The sequence below is a fragment of the Mytilus trossulus genome, chromosome 4, assembly GCF_036588685.1.
Source record: "Mytilus trossulus isolate FHL-02 chromosome 4, PNRI_Mtr1.1.1.hap1, whole genome shotgun sequence".
Lineage (NCBI taxonomy): Eukaryota > Metazoa > Mollusca > Bivalvia > Mytilida > Mytilidae > Mytilus > Mytilus trossulus.
Window position 1 is genome coordinate 28,401,442 of NC_086376.1, and position 22,191 is coordinate 28,423,632.

The 22,191-nt window shown below is 31.6% G+C and overlaps 1 protein-coding gene across 1 annotated transcript; it reads left to right on the plus strand.

The window, feature by feature from the left end:
- Positions 1 to 4,050: 4,050 nt before the first annotated feature.
- Positions 4,051 to 15,603, plus strand: LOC134715025 (Golgi phosphoprotein 3 homolog sauron-like). Its single transcript, XM_063576867.1, has 3 exons — positions 4,051 to 4,363; positions 9,935 to 10,181; positions 11,051 to 15,603. The coding sequence occupies exons 1-3, from the start codon at positions 4,175 to 4,177 to the stop codon at positions 11,473 to 11,475; spliced, it is 861 nt and encodes a 286-aa protein (XP_063432937.1). The 5' UTR covers positions 4,051 to 4,174; the 3' UTR covers positions 11,476 to 15,603.
- The last annotated feature ends 6,588 nt before the right edge of the window (positions 15,604 to 22,191 follow it).

Consider the following 22,191-nt stretch of genomic DNA (forward strand, 5'->3'; position numbering starts at 1 on the left):
GGCAATTTTAGTAAATTCACCATAAAAACTAGTGTAATTTTCAATATGAAATATTCAGTGAGTGCAACTTTTGTACTCGAGAAATTTCAACATAAGATGTTGTATTTTTTTTTTTATCTATTTTAGTAAAATTCAGTACCAGAACACAAATGTGTGAGGTTTATAGGACTTGTAGTGTTGACTTATTCTGTGAAAGTGCATTAAGTTTGTCAAATTTCCATAATGTAAAGTATGACCTTTAGGCGACTGCATGACCCTTTGAATTCAAGAAAGCAGCACTAGTTTACCAGTTTTTGGAAACCCTTGGTTATAAATCTTTCCGTATATGTAAAACTGATCTCTGACAATATTGGGTTTTCTTTTTTATGAAAAGTACAAGATATGCCATCAACACCAAATTTTCCTAACTGACAAAAACTTATATAACCTAAGGCAATCATTGATATTGGTACAGACGAAATAAACGGTTAAAAAACATGTGCATAGTTTAAACAAATGCTTGAAAATGAGAACATGAAATGAAACACAAGACGCAATTTAGAAGTAACAGTAACATTGAGCATGAAACTATAAGAATGTGACGTACAGAAATACGCAAAGTTAACCTCAGTTTTAAAGAAGTCGAGTCCGGTGTTAGGTTGTGTAATAGAAGCAACTAGACAAGATGACAATGATTAACATATAAACAAAGGACTACTAGCAGTCACTGACCGTGATACCAGCTCCAGACCCCAATGAAATTATTGAAAGATCATTTCTTCATTTTATGAAAATTATGATCTTAAAACATGCAGGAACAAAATGTAAACTTTATCTGTAATAACTGGTCATGATAAATCTATGTACCAAATATAAAATTTATGGGTGTTGCTAAACGGCGGAAACGGAAAACGGAACGGAAACGGAAACGGAAAGAAATATTCATAGTGGACGGAATTTTAGGGGGAAAATGGAAAGAACTACAAAATTCAATAACGAGTGACTGAAAAAAATCACTCAACAATTATGTTCACAATAGGATTGCAGCAGCTAGATATCAAAGAAAATAGCAAACAGTTTTGGAAATATATAAGAGCTATAATATAAAAAGAGAGGCTTTAAAGAGCACATGTCATTCATTTAAGTCTATTTGCATCATCAACAATGGAAACTCTCCAATAGACTTGAATAGTTCATGAGAAAAATCTCACTATTTTCTTTAGTGTTTACCCAAAACACAAGAGAGGATGAGAGTATAAAAAAGTCGTCATTAAGGGCAACCGTTACCTTAAAAAGTCTACTTACTATAACGGAAATTTCGACTCGTATGTTGTAGATCTTGTCTCGCTGATCATTTCTGTTATAAAAGTTTCTAGCTATATCGCTTATAGTTTTCAAGATGATTGGCAAAAAAAGCAAAGATTTGTAAAATCATTATATACGTATCACCCGCCATGCAAATCGGTTATTAGTCAAAATGTCAAATTCCATGAAAATATGACACAAGTCACTTAGTGGGTAGTAAATATAGACTATCATGTTCAAATAAAAATTTAAGACCGATAATTCTTAGAATACGTAATTCATAATATTGACCATAAATAAAGACAACAGTAGTATACCTCTGTCCGAAAGTCATAAATTGATTGAGAGGGGAAAAAATCCTGGTTACAAACTAAAACTGAGGGAAACACATCAAATGTAAGAGGAAAACAATGAAACAACAGAAACATTTAAAAGTGAGAAAGAAAAAAAAAACGACAATGCAACACACAGAGAAACGAAATATAAGATAACAATTGCCATTTTTATGACATGGCACAGGACATTTTAAGAAAAATGCTGGGTTGAACCTAGTTTTGTGGTTAGTCAAACCTTCTGCTTTTATGGCAATGTTAAATACAACCCTCAAATGACAACATTCAAGACAGGATTACAAAATAAAATAAAAGTAAGAACATTCAGGACAGAGAAATACACAAATAAACAATACAATAGAACATTACGGCATGATAAGAGATATTAAAGATACCAGACTTATACTTTAATACACAAGATGCGTGTTTCGTCTACATATAAGACTCATCAGTGACGCTAATGTCAAAATATTGAAGGGCATTGGTGATTAAAAATTTCAAAAAGATGAGCCAAGTACGGCAAAGGTTATCTGCCTGGGATAAGAACATCCGTAGTATCCAAAATAATTCATACTTTTGAAAACAGTCTTTTTTTTAAATGAGCATATAATTGATATACATGTCAACACCGAAGTGCTGACTATCTATACATAATAAAAACAATCACGAAAAACAACCTAGGTCAGCACACAAAAACAGCACACGCATTGTATGTCCTTCGACTAGATCGACGCACAAAAGTGACGTAAATAAATAAATAAATAAGCTTTATTTAGAGTCGGCATGGTATATAACATAGACAAACATAAGCTCTAATGAGCTTGTAACCGACATAAGATACATTTTTTTTTACAATACAACATTTATAACAATACAACACATAATATAGTGCATTAAATATCACAGCACAAAAATGAAGCACTAAAAGCAGAATATAAGCATAAGCTAGGTATTAAAGCTAAAAGCACATAAGTGTAAACTAGGCATAAAAGCTGGTAAAAATGCATAGAATAAAATTTGAAAAAAATGGGATATGATCTAGATGGTAAATTAATTTGCATAATATAAACTAAAAGTCTGCAAAAACTGTGCATTTACAGTCATTTCCATTCCGTGACTTTAAAATATTTTTGAACTGACTAAAATTAGCAATTTTTCTAAAATCATCAGGTAGATCATTCCATAAAACAGAAGCTGTGTATTTAAAAGAGTTATTACCATAGGTTGATGTTCGGACCCTAGGTATATCTCAATCTAATTAAAAACCGATCTCTCACAGTGGCGGATGCAGGAATTTTCGAAAGGGGGGTGCTAGCCCAGGGCAAAGGGGGGGTGCAAAACATATGTCCCGATTCAAATGCATTTATCGGCCAAAATAAAGGGGGGTGCGCACCCCGGAACCCCCCCCCCCCCTCTGGATCCGCCACTGTCTCGTGCTCCCGTTGCTCCCACGCGACATATCAGAAAACGGGAGCATGAGTGATCGGTTTTTAATTAGATTGGGTATATCTACAATATTAGAATATCTAAAATTATATTTACAGTCTTTCAATACAACTAAATGATGTAAGCATGGTTGTGACAATTTATATAAAATTTTGAAACACTCAATAGCCATGTTACGCATACGTCTTATTTTCAATAATGGAACCTTTGCTCGTAAAAGTAGTTCATCATATGAACTAACATAGTCTTCATATATAAATCGCAAAGCCCTTTCCTGAATTTTTTCCAATTTGGTGGTGTTATTTTCGTTGCAAAAATGCCATGCCAAAGGACAAAAATTAAAATTCGATAAAATAAATGTGTGGAAAATGGTCAATTTATTCAATTTAGTAAGGTAGCAGCAAATGCGCTTTAAAACATTCAGTTGTTGGGATGCTTTACAACAAATATTTTTAATGTGGTGATTTAAATTAAGTTGATAGTAATATCAATAACCAAAAGTTTGACAATCTCATCATAGGATATTTTTGCTGAATGTATATTAAAAACAGGCTTTTTTTTATTTTGCAAATGTTTTATTTTCAACTGCAATGGCTTAGAATGTGACGTATTTGGCTCATCTTTTTTCACAGGTAAATTTCTAAAAAAGGTATCTCATTTGTATTTAAATATTGGAAAGTCCTTCTCAGTCCTTCTTATATATTGGTAATATTAAATTATATTTTAATTTATATTTTAAAATTTGGAAAAAACAAAGGCATCTCTATAGATCTAAATAATTAAACAATTTCCGGAATATAACCGATAATTGATCTAACTTTTAGTATTTTCTTAAAAACGCAAAACAAATTTAGACTGTATCAAATATTTTTTGTTTTTTTAATTTTCATTAATATATTTTTTAATTCAAATGATATTTTGAACGTTGAAAAAATGAATCTCATAACAATTTCTAAATTTCGAATGTATTTAAAATTGTTTTTAAAATCTCGGATGTTTTGATGTTTACGTCAACGAAGACGGCCATTTTGATGGCCAGACTTTGCAAGTGACTGAGGTTTCTTAGGCTAAACAAACTTATTTGGCCTCTTATATGCAGTAAAATAGATACAATGGCTTCTCAGAGAGGTGGAGGCTTAGTCCAACGACGCGGTAATAATGTAAGGACAGATGAACCAAATTCTAGTGAGCAGTTAGAAGATCTTTCTGGATATCCTGATGAAGAAGAGGAACACGACTCAAAAGAAACTCGTTTAACTTTAATGGAAGAAATCTTACTGTTAGGATTAAAAGACAGAGAGGTTATACATTAAAATGAATGAGTTTTCAGAAATGCTATTTCCACATTTGTTGACAGACATAGATATTTGCTCCCCTAATGCATATATAATTACTATGAGGGTGACACAAGTGCCTGTGACTAGCAGGAATTTGTTTATAGAGTAGTCCAAATAATTATAACATCTTGAAAGGCAGTTATATTTTTATTGCCCTGCAAGGAAGTTGTCGGTTTTACCCTTGTCTGTAATTCGGTCATTCCGCAGAAACCATTATACAGTTTTTTTTTCTAAATTTGCCGTCAGATATTGGGCTGATTTTTGGTATGAGGGTTAACCATGATGAGTTACAGATCAAGTTTAAGTTTCGCTCTGCTCAACTAATAATTTTTGACGAAATTACAGGCTTTGGATGTGGATAAATAGTTGAAATTCACAGTAATACAGACCTTTTTTCTAAATGCTTTCAGATATTGGCCTAATTTTTTGGTATGTGAGCTAACCATGATGAGTTGCAGATCAAGTTTAACTTTTGTTCTGCACTGCAAATTTTTGCCAAAATTAAGGGTTTACAACAAGGCTTCCAAAATGGTCATATATTCCGGTCATTTGTATATTAAATGTCCGTTAAAATTCCGGCTGGGCAAAGCATGAAACGGTCATATACTTTTTAGTTTTCAAGACTTTTTCGGTCATTTTTAAATACATTTTAATACACGATCTTTTTGACCCAAACTTTTGCCTTTAAAAGCCCCACATTTCCGTGGTTTGTATCTAATTGATTTAGTCCAAATGATCAAATTTATAATAAATACATTTATAAACATGATTTGATGAAACATTTTAATAAAAAGGTTTTAACAGGTTGGGAACAAACCCTCTCTATGGTGATTATACCTGTATAGAGGGATAAACCTTCTATAGAGGGATAAAATTATCCCTCTATAGAGGGGTATTTTTGTTTAGACTGGATTTAAATCAAAACATGGCAGAATGGCATTCTCTACTTATTATGGCAGTAACCTGCAACAGTTGATGCACCAATTGATGTACTTAGTTTAATATGCATATGGCAGATTTTACAATAAGAAGGAATTGTTGTTTTTTTGTATCCATCAAAAAAGCAATTGCTGAAACTGTGAAACAGACTGTGTAATGGAGTAATGCATTATGTTATTGAATAAAATGTGTCTTTCTGAGTAAATAAAAATAAAAATTACTCTGTGTTTGTGTTTTTTGTTAGAATTAGAGGGTTTTTAATTTCAAAATATTGGACATGGAATAGACATCATGACCTACTTTACTGACATCCAGCTTATTTGGAGTGGAATTTTGAAGTATTATTTATAAGTGGAGCCTAATAACATGGACTTATATTTTAATAAAAAGTCTTCTTTTGTGTTTCAATCATAACTTTAAGGCAGATTTTTATTGGTAAAGGCTAAAAAAGGTAATTAAATAATATTGTTGCTAACGTCACGTCTTTTCCGTCCATTGTGGTATGTCACGATCGCAATTTTCTTGTTGGTTCTCAGACAGCCCATTGAAGTTATTTTTATCCCTGGTTTTATAAATAATTGAAAATAGCAATCATATTAAATTTGGATGACGTAAGGGGGTCAAAGGACTTGAGGAATCAATATCATTGGCTGTTTTATTTTTTGCGAACGTTACTGCTCGAGGTTTCCGTCCAAATCAGTGTCACGTGAGCAACATATATTTAGATCTGTAACTCTCCTGTATAGGAGTTACGATATCGCCCTTTGCAGAAATAGATTCAGAGTCAGTTCCTTCACATGATGGGGAAGCAAAGAAGGTAAGTTGTATGTAATATCGTTACAAGAGGACCTTAAATATATTCCGTCCATCAAAAAGACGTTCGCAACAAAACGTAATGTCATGATAGTAGATGTTGCTAATGTTACTATTACGAATTGGTTTCTTGTGGATTCATTTGATATAAAGTACACCTGCAAATGACATTCTGTATATTTAGAAATTCTAAACCAGACTGTACAATTTTATTACTCCAGGCATATATTAAACATCACTGTGTGCATACATTTTAACTTTTAAAGATGTTGTTGCTAATGTGACATGTCCAAATGTCGCTAACGTTACTAATTTATGTCTCCGTCACGTTAGCAACATGAAAGTAGGAGACAGAACACAATACTGTAAAATCTGCCATATGCCCAGTTTGCTGCTAATCTGACTAAATATAAAATCTATTGTCCACCATGATTGAAAGCTGTGATAATCAGGTAAATTCTACTCACTTATGCCTCACTGAACAGAATTTCTATTGTTAGATTTAACATGATTTTTAAAGGTCAACTATTCCTTTTGATGTTGATCAGATGTTCAGATAGGTATACAATAGATTTCAAGTTTTGTCACTTTAGCAGAAAACAGGTTATCCCAATGTTTAGTAAAGTGCATATGTTGATGCACATACTGCTAGAGATTATAGCCAATATAATTAGAAAATGCCATTCTGCCCTAATTTGGTTTAAATCCAGTGCAAACACAAATACCCCTCTATAGAGGGATAATTTTATCCCTCTAAAGAGATCCCTCTATACAGGTATAATCACCATCCAGGGGGTTTGTTCCCAACCTGTTTAAATGAATAATCGTCAGAACTATGTTAAATGAACAAGAACACCTGTGCGCATGTGTACAGGTGGGAAATTCAATTATGCATCCTACATTTCTTCAAAAATGCTAAAACTACCATTGATACCTGTATCTTACGTTCATTTCAAGTATTTTGTTGAAGAAATAACGTGGAAAGGGCTTCTCCGCTCAGTCGTGCTATGTAAATGAACACAGATTTCACATATCCGTTTATGGTCTAGATCTATGTTTTACCATTGTCAAGTCAACATACGATTTTGAAAAATGTGACTTTAATAACGAAAATAAAGTTCTAGACAACCTCATTTTGCACAAATAAAGAGTCTTATGCAGATATGAGCACGCCGATGTGCACACTTTGAATGATGCAATGCCAATTTTAACAGTTTATGTCAGAACATCAAATTCATATCAATGTAAAGTTTAATATCATTTTTAATCTAATGTCAATCATTGGGATGGCCATCTGATTACCATAATTGCCTATTGTGACATAGTCTTCATGGTCTTAAGGATTAAATTTTGGATCAGATATAAAATGTCCAGCTGGCTCAGAAAAATTTTGGAAGCCCTGGTTTACAACATTGAAAATTGTTGAAATCACAGTTATATGGACATTTTTCCATACGCCTCCAGAATTTGAGCTGATTATTGATAGTTGAGATGAATCCGGGTCTGTTTGTGCCCATTCATGTTTGCACCCACTCATGTTCGACCCCTTTCACTATCGCACCCTGCATGTTCGCACCCAAAGTCTGTTCCCACGGCACCTTACATCTTCGCGCCCAATTTTAATTTTGTGTTTAATAACTATAGCTTTGTAATCAAGTTTTGGCAAGTGTATTCTTATATTTGTTGTCATTGTCTCAAAATAAAGTGAAACAGCATTTTTTTTTTTTTGTGTTGAATAACTCTTATTCATGTTTTGGTTAGTGTATTGCTATAACTTTGCTTCATTGACTTGTATGATACAATGGCTGGGTAATACACATAAAACCTGGGTTTTTGCAAACCCTGCTTGTATCAAAACAAAATAGATTCTGACTACGTTTTTTTTTTGTGTGTTGAATAAATTTTATCATGTTTTGGTTATAATAGTGTATTGCTATATTTTAGTGTTTCAGATCAAAGGGACCAAGCTGTTAAAAACAATTATCTTTTGTGTTTTTCATTTAAAATCTTGAATGTTTTCCTTACACCAAAGCAATTTATAACAACAATCATGATTTTCCAATTATTCAACTGGAATTTAAATTTAAATTGGGTGTGAACATGTAGGGTGCAAAAGTGTATTGGGTGCTAACGAACTTGATACCATTTGAGACTACCATCATGTTTGTGTCAACATGTGTTATTAAAATTGCAGATGTTTCAACTTTTTGAGACAGGGCCATTTGTGTTTTGACACATCTAGTTTTTCTTTGACGCCTTACATCGTCGCAGGAAGGCGTTGAAGCAAAAATTTAAAATAGCCTAAAGATGTCATAACTATTTGGACTATTGTTTCTAAATGCTTTTTTCTATCCATGGGATGACACACTCTCAACGTATATTTATGTTTATAGAAGAAGGTTCTTCCAGTCCGTCGGAAGGGACGATAAATGGCTGACCTGTGTTAAGAGAGAGTCATATCTCTTGCAGGTTAAAGACACCCTTGTAGATTTTGAAAAAAATCAAGCTAATGCCACTACAAGGCAGTATTCCTACCGGCAAAGTAGAAAGGAATTAATATAACTTGTTTCCCAATCCACTATAAATAAATATGTTTAAGTTAAGATCTTCCCATGGATAGAAAAAAGTGCCTGTGATGAGGATTGTAAATAGAGGCAACCTCATGACATATAACAGTTAAAATTCATTAGTGATGTAAATGTCAATTTTTGTGCATAACGATAAAATGTACACTTTTTTTGGACGATAAAAATTTTTACAAAAATTACTGTTACAATAATTTTTTGAGACTTCTGACATGTCTGAGGAATCACAATAAAATTTTGACAAATTTGACACTAATGGTTGGGTTGCAAAAAATGACTGTTTGACGCTTAACGGTAAAAGGCATTACTACCCTTCTCCATATGTAGAGTGTATAACCCTAGGTAAAGCAAAAGATTACACAAGATACTGATTGAAGTTGCATGTCGAAAGAATACACCTTATTGTTTGTCTGCCATTACTGGACATCTCAAAAGTTCCTGTAAAACTTTCCTTAGAATTGTATGCATACTTCAGGAAATTATATACATGTATCCTTGAACATGTTAGGTTTTTTTCAATTCATGAAAATTCACTTCTTGGTACTCCCAAAAATGAATGTATCTATAGTATACAATGGTATAATGGTTCTTCTTTAACAAATTTTGACTAAAATGGAGCGTTGTCTCATTGCGACATTGACATGCATACCGCATCTTCTTAATTTTATTTCAGCCATGAAACTGATTAGGCTGGTGATCCCAGGCCAATATGATCATGCAGTCCCCAAGCCCCATAATATTTTCGTTGATCATGCAGAGCCACAATTGACCACTGTCCATTAATACTTTAATCTGCACTGGCTGCAGCCTGTTAATTTTCATATTCAGTTATGAAATGTTCAACTTTTTTAAAGTTAAAAGATCGAGTCGAAATCAAAATCAGTATGACACAAAATTATGCAACTATTGATTGACTCCATTCTTTAACTGTTATTTGACTGACTATGGCATTTCAGATTGCGCAATTCTATACAGTTTACATACTAGATTATAGATAAATGTTTTTAGTTAATATTTTTTTCAGTGTACAGTTGTATCAGGAGTGGGAAAAGATCCAAATACAAATTGGAAACATCTGTATGCATAGCTTTCCCAATAAGAATGCTGAATTAGATAAAACAAAACTCCTTTTACTTGGGAAGATATTTGGATGATAATTTTGAGTTACATTTTATACAAGCAAAAATTTCTGTTACAGGGTTACACATCATTCTGGAATGACTGTATATCATCAGGTCTGAGAGGCTGTATATTAATAGAACTTGGGTTACGAGGACGGGTAGAACTTGAAAAAGCAGGAATGCGTAAAAGAAGTTTACTTAACCGTAAAATCCTTCTAAAAAATCCTGCTCCTACAGGCGATGTCTTGCTGGATGAAGCATTAAAACACATTAAAGAGACAGAACCTGCTGAAACAGTTCAAAGTTGGATAGAATATTTAAGTGGTAGGTGAAGTACTCCATACTATTGTACTTATGATGATAGAAATATGTAAAATTCATTATTAGGCAGAGATGTTTGCAGATTTTCTGATGGACCTAGCTAAAATTGAATTGGAGAATAATTTGATTGGACAAAAAAAATATGTTTGTTTTCATATATTATTCCAGCCATAAATTTATGGTCAGTCAGTATTCTTTATCCTAACTCTTGTATGTTTTCTTCTTGTATTTTTGCACATGAATGATGACTTTTACCAATTATTTTTTGGCTTTTTCTTATTATCTTGATAACTAAAAGTAGATAAATAGGAACTTTAAATAATGAAAATTATTTTATAACAAAAATTTTATAAGTTGAAAAAAAACCAGAAACTGTCAGTTGAGTCCTTACAGGATTTATTGCCCTTAAATCTCTTTGTATTTCTTCAATTTTGACTTTTTTTTTAGAAAATTATAATTAATATAGAGATTCTTTTATACTAGATTTTTAAATAAGGGGGTCTTAGATAACTGTATTGCTAGCTTAATGAGACTTTCAATTCTCAGGTTGTGTGTTTGAATCCTGTCTGTGGTAGGTGCACCTAATTGACTAGGATTGTCAACTTTATGCTTTCCAAGATTGGGTGGTTCTCTCTTAGTACTCAGCTTATCCCACCAATTAAAACTGACCCCACAAATTAACAAAATAGTGCTGAAAGTGGTGTTAAACATCAATCAACCTATTCAAACCCTGAGTAGTGTACATGTACATATAAATATAAGAACGTATTGAAAATGATTTCTTTAATAGTACATGTATTTGTCTTGTTTTGTATTTTAACAGTTATAGCGATTTATTTATGTGAGTTGTTATTATCTGATTATATTTCCAGGTGAAACATGGAATCCATTAAAACTGAGGTATCAGTTGAGGAATGTAAGGGAGAGACTAGCCAAAAATTTGGTAGAAAAAGGAGTATGTACAACAGAAAAACAGAATTTCCTTCTGTTTGATATGACCACTCATCCATTAACTGACTCTAATATCAAACAGAAATTAATCAAGAGAGTACAGGAATCTGTATTAAGTCGCTGGACAAACAATGCACACAGAATGGAGAAACGCATGTTGGCATTAATATACCTTGCACATTCTTCTGATGTCCTAGAAAATGCTTTTGCTCCACTTTCTGATGACGACTATGAAATTGCAATGAAACGAGTCCGTGAATTACTTGACCTTGAATTTGACCAGGAATCTATGAAGGAAGGGACCAATGATGTACTGTGGGCTGTTGTAGCTGCATTTAGCAAGTGATCTTCATTGTGACTTTATCTGTGGGTCTATACATCTTGTTTTATCTACGTTTTATTTCTGGAAATTATCTCGTCAACATTTTATTCCTAAACAATCTTCATTGATAGAAAAACCATAACATTGTTTATACTTCTTATAAAAGAAAGGTCTTAAAAAGAGAGAGGTTTTTAATCCAGAATTTCTGAGTTATTAATGATCTTTTTCTTAAAACTTTCAACAAGTTTTTTAATCAATTACTTTGTTACATGATATTAGAATCAATTACAAAATGAAGGTATAGAAAAAAAAAATCATTTATTGTGCAAAATGTCTAAAAACATTCCAATAACGGACACAGACTAAAGTGAACTAAACTACACCATAGTCAAATATGAATCAAAATTTGTTAAAACTTTGACAAACATGGAAAATGGATTTAAAATCTTACATTTTCTTAACTCGTATATAGTGCAGAGATTATAATTATGTGAAAATTTTGTATTTTTTAGAAACCAGTTAAAAAAAATACAAACAAATCAGTGCAATGGATAGATTACTATATCTCCAAATAAAAGTCCAAATTTCTTGGACGGTTACACAATGTTACAGTCATGTTTATTTAATAAAAGACTTGCTTTCAAACATAACTGGTATTCAAGTAATAAGATAACTTCTTTATTGTAAAAAGTATTGTTTACAACTTCCTGTATTGTAATGTATTCATTATTTGTGACATGAAATAATTTTGAATCATTATGATTATAATCTGTATTATTGAGTTACAATTTCTGCTGTATTTGTTTGACTCATATAGAAAGAGAGCGGTTTTAATTTCTGTGAAATAGTTGTCAATGTCAATAGTATTTTGATTTCATTTTCTTACTACATGCACATGTAACTGCATGTTTTCAAAGTATACAATAACCTTAAGGCATATCCATGTGAAAATGTATTAAATAACAGGAAGTAATATTAAGTTACCTTATGAACATGATTTGTGTAGTTTCTTATCACTGTTATTTAGTCCACCCTGGTGTGGAAAGGCAATAACTGTTTTTGATTGTTTTAACGAATATTTGCTGTATTATTTCATGTCTGTACAATGATGGAGTTGTATATGTACATGTATATTTTCTTACCTTTGTAAACATTTTCAGCTTAGTTAGGTGGTTTTGCATGTACATGTATTTCCAGTTAATTTTAATTGTAAAGATTTATTTTCATTAGAAATGTTATTGATAATATTCACTAAAGTTTGTATATGTGTACATATATGCTGCTTTATATAGGAAATTGATCATCTATAAGTATATGTATTGTGCAGAGTATTATTATTTTCACTTTATGTATATGACCCAATGGTTGACTGTCATAAACTCAAATGTTTAAAGATGTTTGAGAAATCTTAAATGAGGACTATGAGGTAGTTATATAAGACCATACATGTATTGTACAACACCATACATTACCTTTCACTTATGACTTACTAATTAATGGTCTCATTTATTTAATATTAAGCTCTTAAAGTCGGTGAAATTAACAAGGTACTGAAGAAACCCACAAAAGGTGCCTGCCTTAGATATATTTTCATATAGTAAACATTTAAAGGCAGAGTTTACTTAATACAATGTTTAAAAGTTAAGAGTTTATTCTTTGTTGCCTGTTTATACATTTCCCGTACTTTATTGTTAAGTTTTCATGGGTTTAAAATTTGAAACCTTTTACCAAGCATTTAGGCCCCCCAAAAATATAGTTTTGTTTTTTGCCTCCCTGTCTAACCAAAAAAAATCATGCATTCCCTATCACATTGTATCAACATGTTTGTCAAAGCACTTTTAACAGTTCAGATTTCCCCCCTTTATATAGTAAACTTGAAATATTAAAAAATAAAAAATCTACCTATTTACCCGATTGTTTGTGCATGGAGGCTTGAAACAAATATATATTTTTAGCCTTATTTGAAGTAAATGGTTATTTGAAGAGATGTAATATATTTTGATTCTGATATATTTTTAGAACCTATGTGAAGTTTCATTAGAAGGTAAATAATATTATCAGTCGCGGTTTGTTTCATTTGTTAAGTGCTTGTACATGTGTATGAAATAATAATTCAATATTTGTTGTTTATTTATTGCTATGCTTGTTAAAATGATCAGTGATATTAACTGACTTATTGAAATACTATTTATTTTTAATACCAAGCATACATTATTATTGAGCTACAAATGATAATGCAGAAATTATGAATTACAACTTTTACAAAATGCAAAATATGTTAAAAAGAAATGTAATATAAAACAATTTTATGATAAAACTGTAAATTCAGAAATAATATCCTGCATGTGTTATTGTGATTTTTGAAGAAAGGACAAAAATGCAAAATTTATTGCAATTTCAGGAAAAACTGCATACACTTATATCATGTATATGTATCAGATATCAGAATGCAAGTTTTGATTGATTTGCATTATTCATAATAACTAAAACCTTGCGATAAAAATATTTGAAGACTATTGTTTTCATAGATTTCTGCATCATACTGACATATGTTTAAATGATTTACTACTTTAGGTTGTGAATGTAGTTAAATTTACAGAGGAAAACATATTGGAAGCTAAACATTTGAAAGTTTGTTTTCTGGATTATTTCCCCTGACAACGCTGAGCACAACTATTGTTATATGTTAACCTTGATATGTAATGTTGAATGTCATTGATTTAATCAGTAAGGTGTTGTAACCTGACATTCTAATCACTTCTCAAGGTGTCTATTTTTACTGTCAAATAATTGCAAATCAAACAGCTGTTCTTTGTCTTTAACAAATAGTTAGTATGTTATTTATTCACAACTGTTGCAGATTTGGTTTACAACCACATTTTCATGCTGATTCTGTGTGTCTGGATTGGTGTGTGTGTGTACTGTCAGTGTTTCAATCAAACAAAATGGATTTTTAAATTGAAACGACTTCAAATTCTTGTGGTTTTTTTTTCCCTAAAATTATATTGAGTTATTAGACTAAATTTAAATTTTTCTTGTTAATTTCTAAACAAAAAATATTGATAAAATTATGTAATAAAACATGTGCAGTGTGTTGGTATAAGTTAATGAGTCAGCTGTCAATGTGAAATCCAACACGTATTTTTGTGTTTTTTTTATTATTATTAAGTCTTAGTTAGGTATTATTCATTTCATTTAGAAATAATTTTTGCTTTTAATTGAAACAGTTCATCAGTTGATTTATAATGTTAAAATTTGTGAATTAATGTCTCTGATATAATTAGGTGATGATAACATTGGGTGAAAGTGTGCCGGGCATGCTATAACTTTGTGTACATTGGTTGCTTACGTTCCTTATTGTTATTCTATCATCTTCAAAGAATTTTATCATTTATTTAAGATGCAGCTTCTAAAGCATAAGAGATATTTCTGTTTCCTGTTTCAGTATAAACCAAGGTTGGTAGTTCTACAGTTTGTTTTTTTACAGAATTTTATGATAAAGATACATACCAGAAAAGATTTAAACTATGACCATACTTGTTTGATATTTGTTTCAAAAAAAATAAATTATAATTTACATCAAAATTTGAGCTGAATCTGCAACAGGAAACATGAAGTATTTATTTTTACAACTAAACAATTTGAGTGTGTACAAAGTAGAAGTTTGTAATGTTGACCATGAAATCATTGTAACTTTTGTTTACTTATTGTCAGCCAATCAAATCTTGGATCAAGTAAATCAGGATTATTATATTAGCCAATGCAAATAATTCATGATCCTAACAAATAAGCAAACTTACTTACATCCACTTCTACTTGAACTTTTGTCATGTTGGTGGATAAATGTTTGGCAAACAAATTTTGAATTGTTAACTACACATTCAAATTATTTAGTTGTTATTAGTCTAATTAAACTAACATAGATATTTTACCATGGGATATATAAATAAATTTATATGTATATATTGTATCACTGAGGAAAATTTAATATTTGAACATTGAGGGGTGTCTATTTAATTATGTGTGCATCTAACTGAACTGAAATACAATCAGTAAAATGAGAGATGTAAATATGGAAAACTGTAAATTGCTTGTTGACAATTTATTATATCTCAATGGTATTGTCAAATAAATTTACATACAAATAGAAAAGATGTTATTATTTGGGAAAATAATTGTGTATTTAACAATATGTACAAAAATAAACATACATGTTCAAACATTTCTCACATGATGTTGCCACTTCCCTTTTTAATTCACTTCTTTGCATTTCAAGACATTCATTCCTGTGAACACAGATAAAATGAGAAGTGGGGGATGTGTCAATGAGATAGTAACACAGATAAAATGACAAGTGGGGGATGTGTCAATGAGATAGTAACACAGATAAAATGAAAAGTGGGGGATGTGTCAATGAGATAGTAACACAGATAAAATGACAAGTGGGTGATGTGTCAATGAGATAGTAACACAGATAAAATGAGAAGTGGGGGATGTGTCAATGAGATAGTAACACAGATAAATGAGAAGTGGGGGGATGTGTCAATGAGATAGTAACACAGATAAAATGAAAAGTGGGGTGTGTGTCAATGAGATAGTAACACAGATAAAATGACAAGTGGGGGATGTGTCAATGAGATAGTAACACAGATCAAATGAAAAGTGGGGAATGTGTCAATGAGATAGTAACACAGATAAATGAGAAGTGGGGGGTGTGTCAATGAGATAGTAACACAGATAAAATGAGAAGTGGGGAATGTGTCCATGAGATAGTAACACAGATAAAATGAGAAGTGGGGGATGTGTCAATTAGATAGTAACACAGATAAATTGAGAAGTGGGGAATGTGTCAATAAGATAGTAACAAACATAAAATGAGAAGTGGGGGATATGTCAATGAGATAGTAACACAGATAAAATGATAAGTTGGGGATGTGTCAATGAGATAGTAACACAGATAAAATGAGAAGTGGGGGATGTGTCAATGAGATAGTAACAAAACAACACATGAAAAAGGCTCCAATTTTTATGGTAGGGAAAGGGGGGGGGGGGGGGGGGGGGGGGGGGGTCAAATAGCAAAATCAAAAGCTATAACACACTGAACAAAAGGAAAAAAACCAGTCATGCTCCTGATTTTGAACAGTCATTTCTACATGTAGAAAATGACAGATTAAACTTTTTATTTATCTACAATGACAGTTGCATAGATTCCATTACTGTTAATTCAGAAATTATTGCGATGTTTTTATTATTGTAAAAAATGCAACAGGATTATAATCGCAATAATTTAAAGTCACATTTTGATTTTTTTTATATGAATTAAACAACATTTTACTCTAAAATCACAAAATCACAATAAAAAATGCATGCAATAATTTCTGAATTTACAGTATATTGCAACAATGTGTGAGCAACATAAACTGATGTGCCATGAGTTAACTCTCCTTCCAAGCCACTCACAAGGTATTACACTTTACAGTAAACAATTATGGTTCAAAGTAAGGCATTGGCTCCCACTAAAAAGTTAGCTATAAAGGCACCCAAAATGACTACGGTAAAACAATTGAAACAGTTTAATTAATGAACTGGATTTTATGTTTTCTGCACTTTTGTCAGGTTGTTGTCTCTTTGACACATACTCCATTTCTATTCTCCATTTTATTTAGGATATATATAATACCTTCATGCAACCAAAGGCCTTCTTATCTGGCTGACTTGGCAATTATCAATTTTACAGATTTGACTTTTATCAGCACTTTCTAGTTAATATTATAATCAGTACAATGTACAGAAATATTTAAAATTGGAGTTATCTTCCTTAATCCATAATTGTAATTGAACCAATTCATGGTTGCAGAGTAAAATACTATGTAAAAATTTTGCAAAATTAACAACATCTTTACATATCTGTGCTCTTTTATTAACTCAGAACTTAACCCTCGAAACCCTCTCATAAAAAGAAAATCTGGACCAGGGAACATTTACATAAAATAGGAAAAGCTCTTACAAGAAATAACCAAGAAAGAATACTGTAATTTAAAGCTAGATCAAATACTTTTTCTGCTTATATGAAATCATGCTGTCCTACACTTCATATCAGTTGCTGTACTTCAAAGAAGATTTCATACAACAACATGATGTAATGTACCTGATGACAATCACAATCACGATATACATGCCCTAATACTAACTATACAGATATGAAGAAAAAAAAACACCAAAACAACAAGACTCATTATATTATTAATTTCTACAACTAAAAATTCCCAAAAACGACAATTATCCAAAAAATAAAAGTCGAGATAAAGATTTGATTGGCAAAACGACAATTATCCAAAAAATAAAGGAATCGATAAGACAGTGATAAACTATAGGCAAAAATTTAAAAGAATTTCATTCAAAATTGCTGAAAAATTATGATCAAATAATGAGTTGAAGTTTTCAGACTAATTTTTAGTCGAGCCTGCAACTTTTGTCGCATAAAACTCGACAGGAATATCTGGTGGTTGTGGGTTACCTAATCTCTTTTAGAAAGCTTTATATTTTTGAAGGTGGAAGACATATTATGTTTCTGTCTGCCACATGACCAAATGACTACTTGAAAAAAAAAATAACAAAAAATAATTTTTCTCTTAGTATAAGAAATAGGATAACTATATTTGGTTTGTGTTTACCTTTCACGGTCCTCATGCCCTTCAAACAGTTTTCATTTGACCTCAACCTCATTTCATGGAACAGTGAAGAATGTTAAGTTTTGGTGGTCAAGTCCATATCTGAGATACTATAACCAATAGGTATAGTATATTCGATGTTTGGAAAGAATGCAAGGTTTTACATGTCCAACTGGCAGGTGTCATCTGATGGTGACCTCATTTTCATGGTTCAGTGGTTACACTAGTAGTTAAGTTTTTGTGTTTTAGTCTATACTAAATACTGTATGCAATATATCTACTATATTTGGTGTATGGAATAATGGTAAAAGGTACATGTACAACTGGCAGGTGTCATCTGACCATGACCTCATTTTCATGGTTCAGTGGTAAAAGTTATAAATAAGGTTTTGATTTTTTTTCTTTTCTAAAACTATATTCAATAGGTCTACTATATTTGTTGTATTGAAGGATTGTAAGCTGTACATGTCTACCTGGCATGGTTCATCTTACCTTGAACTAATATTAATGGTTCATTAGTCAATATATTTTTTTGTTGTTGTTGTTTAAGTCTATTTCTTAAAAACTATAGGCAATAGGTCAACTATATTTAATGTATTGAATGATTGTTATGTGTACATGTATTTCTCCTTCGGTTTTAGAAAGCTCGACATAGGGAGAGTGATCCGTTTACTAACTTCTTAAAAGTTAAATATTTCAGAAGGTGGAAGACCTGGATGCTTTGATCTACTTTGTATATAGATGCCTTATGTTACAAATTTTTTCGTCTGTCACATGACCATTGTCCTTGACCTCATTATCATGGTTCAGTATCTACTTGATTTTTTTTGTAATGTTCATTTCACTCCTATTATGACTACTACAATAGCTATATTTGGTATGGGCGTACCTTGCGAGGTCCTCATGACTGTCAGACCATTTTCACTTGACCATGACCTCATGTCATGGATCAATGAACAAGGTTAATTTTTGGCGGCCAAGTCCATATCTCAGATACTGTAAGCAATAGGTCTAGTTTCATGTATGGAAGGATTGTTAGGTGTACATGTTCAACTGGCATGTGTCATCTGATCTTGACCTCATTTTCATGGTTCAGTGGTTATAGTTAAGTTTTTGAGTTTTGGGTCTTTTTTCTAATACTGTATGCAATAGATCAACAATATTTGGTGTATGGAAATATTTTATGATGTGTATGTCAGTCTCGCATGTTTTATTTGATTTTGAACTAACTTTTACGGTTCATTGATCTGTGTTAAGTTTTTGTGTTTTGGTCTGTTGTATCGTTTTTAAACTTTAAGCAATAGGTCAACTTTATTTTATGTATGGAAGGATTGTTAGCTGCTTATGCCTGTCTGGTATCATCTTACTTGACCTCATTTTAGAGGTTGATTGGTCAATGTCAAGTTTTCATGGTTAAGTTTGTTTCTTAAATACTACACGCATGATAAGCAATAGGTGAACTATAATTTAATGCATAAATTGATTGTAAGGTGTACATGTCTGCCTGGCATGGTTCATCTGACCTTAACCTCCTTTTTATGGTTCATTGGTCAACGTTTAGTTTTCTTGGTTATGTCGGGGTTTTTTTTCAGAAACTATAAGCAATAGGTCAACTATGTTTAGTGTATTGAAAGATTGTAAGTTGTAAATGTATTTGTCGTTTGGTTTGTCTGACCTTGACCTCATTTTCTTAGTTTATGTTTAAGTTTGTGTGATAGTTGTAGTAAAGCTTTATTTCTAATAATATCAACATAATATGAATGGTTAGTAAAGAAGGAGAGACATTTGAGCGAGTGCACTCTTGTTAAATAAAAGCTCTAAGGATTGTTGCCATTTTATTTTCGGATATATATTGTAAAACAAACGATGACTATTTGAAGAGAATAACGTCTACATGACAGCTTTGTATAGATTATTGGGTTTTCTATACATTGATATCGTAAAATATCAGCCGCGAGCCACAATGTGAACCTTTTTGGCGAGTGGCCTAAACTTTCACATTATAAAGAGCGGCAGATATTTTACGATATCTATACGTACGCTTGGTTTTTTTACTTTTTTATGGGACTATATAGTCTGGACTCCACAACGGCTGCTTTCATGGACATGGTGATCAGTTGGACAGCCTGCTAGCCACGAGGATGTGTTTAAGACTCCGTAGTAGATGACTGTATAGCCCAATAAACTGACACAATCGTGGTAGCAAGTACTCTGGAAGGGTACGGACAGCCTTTTAAAAAGTATTTCGTATAATTACATGAAATGAAATTGTTACGTTCGTTTTGAAAAACTTAGGTTGTATTGAGATATCAGTCTATGCATACATCAAGTTAAATAGAGATTAGAATCGTGTACGGACATAAGTGTTCCTATTAATGATCTGAAAGTTTTGATGGAAATCTGAAAATATTTTACAATTATCGTGAAAACACAATTAAACACTTTTGTTACACGAATTCTAACAAATCTTAGAAAATAATTTTTAATTGGCAGATATAATGAATTTGCCTTCCGTTTTATTATTTGAATCACAGAATTGGTCTGTATTTAAGCATGTGGAATTAATCTTTTATGTTCAATGGCATCCCTAATTCGATAAATACGATTCTAAATGGAGAACAATTACACATGTACTTTAATGGTTATAAATTCTAATTATAAAATATCTTGAAGTGATCTGTAAAACGCCTTAAAGTTTCTCCTCAATTATGTCGTAGCATTTCACCAATTTCAATCGTAACGACTTCATTTTTTTGCGCAACAAAAATTGCTATATCAGATTTGATGATAAAAAACCAGAATTTCATTGATTATCAGATAAAACAAAGATTTCAGATCTTATCAGATGAAAGTATGGATTTGACATTTGTCAACTGCTTTAAGGCTTCTTTGTCTTAAATTTTCCATGTACCAACACAGAGAGTAATTAACATCCTTCGTCCTTTCGGAAGAGTAAAAAAAGTCTTTTTCTTAGCCGTTTTATCACTATCTTTATCACTGTTGCCTGTTACAAAACTTTGAATTTTTGAAATACTAAGGCTTTTCTACCTCAAGAATAGATTACCTTAGATGTATTTGGCAAAACTTCTAGGAATGTTTGGTTCTCAATGCTCTTCAACTTCGTGAATTTATTTGGCCCTTTTAACCTTTTTCATTCGAGCGTCACTGATGAGTCTTTTGTAGAGGAAAAGCGCGTCTGGCTTAAATACAAAATTTTAATCCTGGTATATATGACGAGTTTATTTTCATAGCTGTTTTAACATTTTTTCCTGCTTTATACATATTATTAAACCAGTTCACCCGCTTTCTTCTACTCGTGTTGCTATAATTATTTTTTTCAGACATGTGATAATTCCATGCTATCAATATTGATAGAGATTTTTAAATATTAATTTTCGACAAAAAAAATAAACATTGGAAATGGGCATAAAGTGCACTTCAGAAACTTCAGCTAAACTGCACGTAAAATGAGCAAATTTAAGTGCGATAACGACACTTGATTTTTTTCTCACGTTTCCAATTTAATCAATGAAGGAATTAAACAAATAAAATAAACCAGAATCTATTGTCTTTTAACTACTTCTTTACATGTATGTACTCATTGACTGTAACCCATCAGAATCTGCATCAATTACTAACCATTCACATATTCCTCATCAAAGAATTTCAAAGGTAAATCATAAAACAGAAAACCAATTTCAAGTTATAGAAATTTTGTAAAACCTTGATATAAGAATGCGACTTCCATGTAATGTTCTTATTCCATATAATTGTTCAGTTCAGGACAGCTCACGCATGTCATTATGACCAATTAATTGACTCTTGTTTAATGATTTATAGCAAAAGCGAACACTTTCCACACTAGAGATCATTGGTAACTGAAATTATCATATATATATAACTGTTTACAGTAATGCGATCAAGCTTCAGTCTAAACAAGTTGTTTTTGTTATTTTTTCTGTCATATAAAAGTTCAGAAGAAAAATACAAACTATGAATATTAACCTTAGAATGTTAATATTAAAGATATTATAATATAAAATTGTTAAAATTTATGAATTGAAATTGT